Below are 2,566 nucleotides of genomic sequence, written 5' to 3'. Positions count from 1 at the left end.
AGCAGTCTGAGGTTGAGTGGAGATTGGAAGGTATGACTCTGTGTCTAACTCCGTCATTAATTTAATTGCTCAAATGTTTAGGATTTGAGAACATAGAAGGTGGGGTGACCCAGGGTTATAGATTTCTATTAATAACACAACAATGATGAAAAGAATATTTTTGTTACTTACAAAGTCATAACTCTTCATGTTGGTTTTGTTTGCCTTTCGTATGTAATTGTAATAGTTGTTCACAAATCCTTTGAGAAATTATAAACTATATTCTAATTCTGTAGGACCTCCAATCCCAGTTGAGTTGATAAGCCAAACAGATTTGCCATTGACCTTGAGATGAGTGTAGTAGTTTACAACTGTATTTAGCTTGTATGAGAGAACGCTTCTTACTTATTTTGCTCGTTTCCTGTTTAAAACAATCATTTTCGTGTTGTACACTTGAAACTTATATAATGGTACTAACCAATGTCACCCCCCTAACTTAATAAACCAAAAACAATTGTTTTCGTTTTCTTCCCATTAGATGGTTATGGAACAAGGTGATTGGCTGATTGGAGGAGATCTTCAAGTCTTGGACCGAATTTATTGGAATGATGGTCTTGATCAGTATCGTTTAACTCCTACTGAACTAAAGCAGAAGTTTAAAGATATGAATGCTGGTAAGACAGGGACCTAATTGTCTCATATGGGACTACTTGGGATCTCTGCTTGATGGGGAAAGTTCTAGAAGATTTTTCCAACACTTCAAAACGTAAAACAGAATGATGAGTACAGGTAAATGTAGCAATGGGATAGTGTAAGGAAAGCTAGTCAGTCTAAATGAGTCTGTGTTCTGTTTATTGATAAACTGTGCGGACCATGGATGCTAATAACAAAGTGACCTTTTATTTATTATAAAACTCACCTGTTAAAGCTGAATAGAACTATGGAAGAGAATTTATTTGAAGACCTCATTCATATCAATGTACTTTATATGTCAGAATGTCTTATATGAGTGCAGTGTATCACTGCAGAAAATACTAGAACAAAAGAACTTTTATCATGTTTGCTATTCGTTCAACAGATGGTTATTGTGCATCTCTATGCCAGAGTGCTAAGTGCTGAGATCCGTAAATAAATAACACAGGAGCTTACAGGGGAGAAGAAAAAGAGAGAGGCGTTAAACAAAGAGCAGAAAAGATTGTTGAAGAGTAGGTTAATAATGATTTTAAATTTCTGGATTGGGATGAAATGGAGCAGGGGGAGCAGAGATTCTGTTCTTTATAATACTGTCTTATATATTATAAAGTACCCCCGGATAGACTTTTTTTGTCAGACATCTGCTATTTGCAGGTCTTTTACACAGACGTAGGTAAATGATGTGTTTACACTGGTGCACCCATATTCTTTCTCGCCCTATAGGCAAAAGTTCAAGGTGCCGTATCAGGGAACAGCATATGTTATTGATTTTGGGAGGCTTTTTTAAGATCTGAAGAATTTGAAGCGTCTTATAATCATGCAACTAATTAGTTCTCACCCTCCACAAAGATGGTTAAGCCCTGAATTGGTGCTGTTTTTNGTTCCCATCAGCAATGAGTGAGAGTTGCTCTTGAGTCTACATCCTTGCCAGTGTTTGGTGTTGTCAGTGTTTTGGATTTTTGGCCATTCTCATAGGTGTGTAGTGTACCTCGTTTTAAATTTCATTTCCTTGATGACATATGCTGTAGAGTATCATTTCTTATCCTTACTTGTTATCTATATATCTTCTTTGGTGAGGTGTTTGCTCAGATCTTTGGCCCATTTTTCAAATCAGGTTTTCTTATTGTTGAGCTTTAAGAGTTCTTTGTATATTTTGGGTAATAGTCCTTTTTCAGATATGCATTTTGCAAATATTTTCTCCCAGTCTATGGCTTATCTTCTCATTTTGTTGAGAACTACTTTACTTTGAATAACATACTGCTTGGATGAGATACATGTATGAAAAACCCTTAATCAGTGCCAGTTTTATATGCTTATTGAGGTTACCTGATTTGGCTTAAAAAAAAGTTAAAGTAATTAAATACATTTAATAATTATTCGTAGGAGTATGAAAAATTTGAACAAGCCTTATAATGATGACCTGACGAGCGTAAGTAGCTATGTTGTGGTAATCACAAATAAATATGTGTAGGATAAATGAAGATAAGTACTATCCCAGTGTTATGTAAATGAGTACTTGGAGTTCGGATAAAATTTTCAGACTGCTGTTCGTTCATATGGGATTAAAAGTGCTGTTTCTCAAACCACAAAAGTGGTTGGTTATAAGTAAGGCTGACATACTCTGGAGTACTATACTGCATCATGAAAAGGTGGCTTAGGTGATATTAGTGATAAAGATGCATGTGAAAGCTGGAATAAAATGGTTTTTGACATGTTAAAGATAATGATGATGTTTTGAGTGATTTTTATTTTTTGTTTCCAAATTCTTTTTATTACTACCTTTTTGAGGTCACATCTTTTGCAGTTGCCTGATTTTGACATATATGGTGGTACATTCTAGGAATTTCTTTCTCACTAGATAATGGGACATTATGCTTAATGACTTTTTTTTTTT

The 2,566-nt window shown here is 34.9% G+C and overlaps 1 protein-coding gene across 1 annotated transcript in view; it reads left to right on the top strand.

The window, feature by feature from the left end:
• The window catches only part of PAPSS1 (3'-phosphoadenosine 5'-phosphosulfate synthase 1), a 135,970-nt gene that overhangs the window by 62,065 nt on the left and 71,339 nt on the right, over nucleotides 1-2,566 (top strand). The window contains exon 6 of the mRNA XM_019635990.1: nucleotides 518-653. Coding sequence (XP_019491535.1) covers nucleotides 518-653 — 136 coding nt within the window. The remainder of the gene's footprint in view (nucleotides 1-517; nucleotides 654-2,566) is intronic.

The sequence above is a fragment of the Hipposideros armiger genome, unplaced genomic scaffold (genome assembly GCF_001890085.2).
Source record: "Hipposideros armiger isolate ML-2016 unplaced genomic scaffold, ASM189008v1 scaffold_26, whole genome shotgun sequence".
NCBI classification, from domain to species: Eukaryota; Metazoa; Chordata; class Mammalia; order Chiroptera; family Hipposideridae; genus Hipposideros; species Hipposideros armiger.
This window is presented reverse-complemented; position numbering and strand designations above follow the sequence as displayed.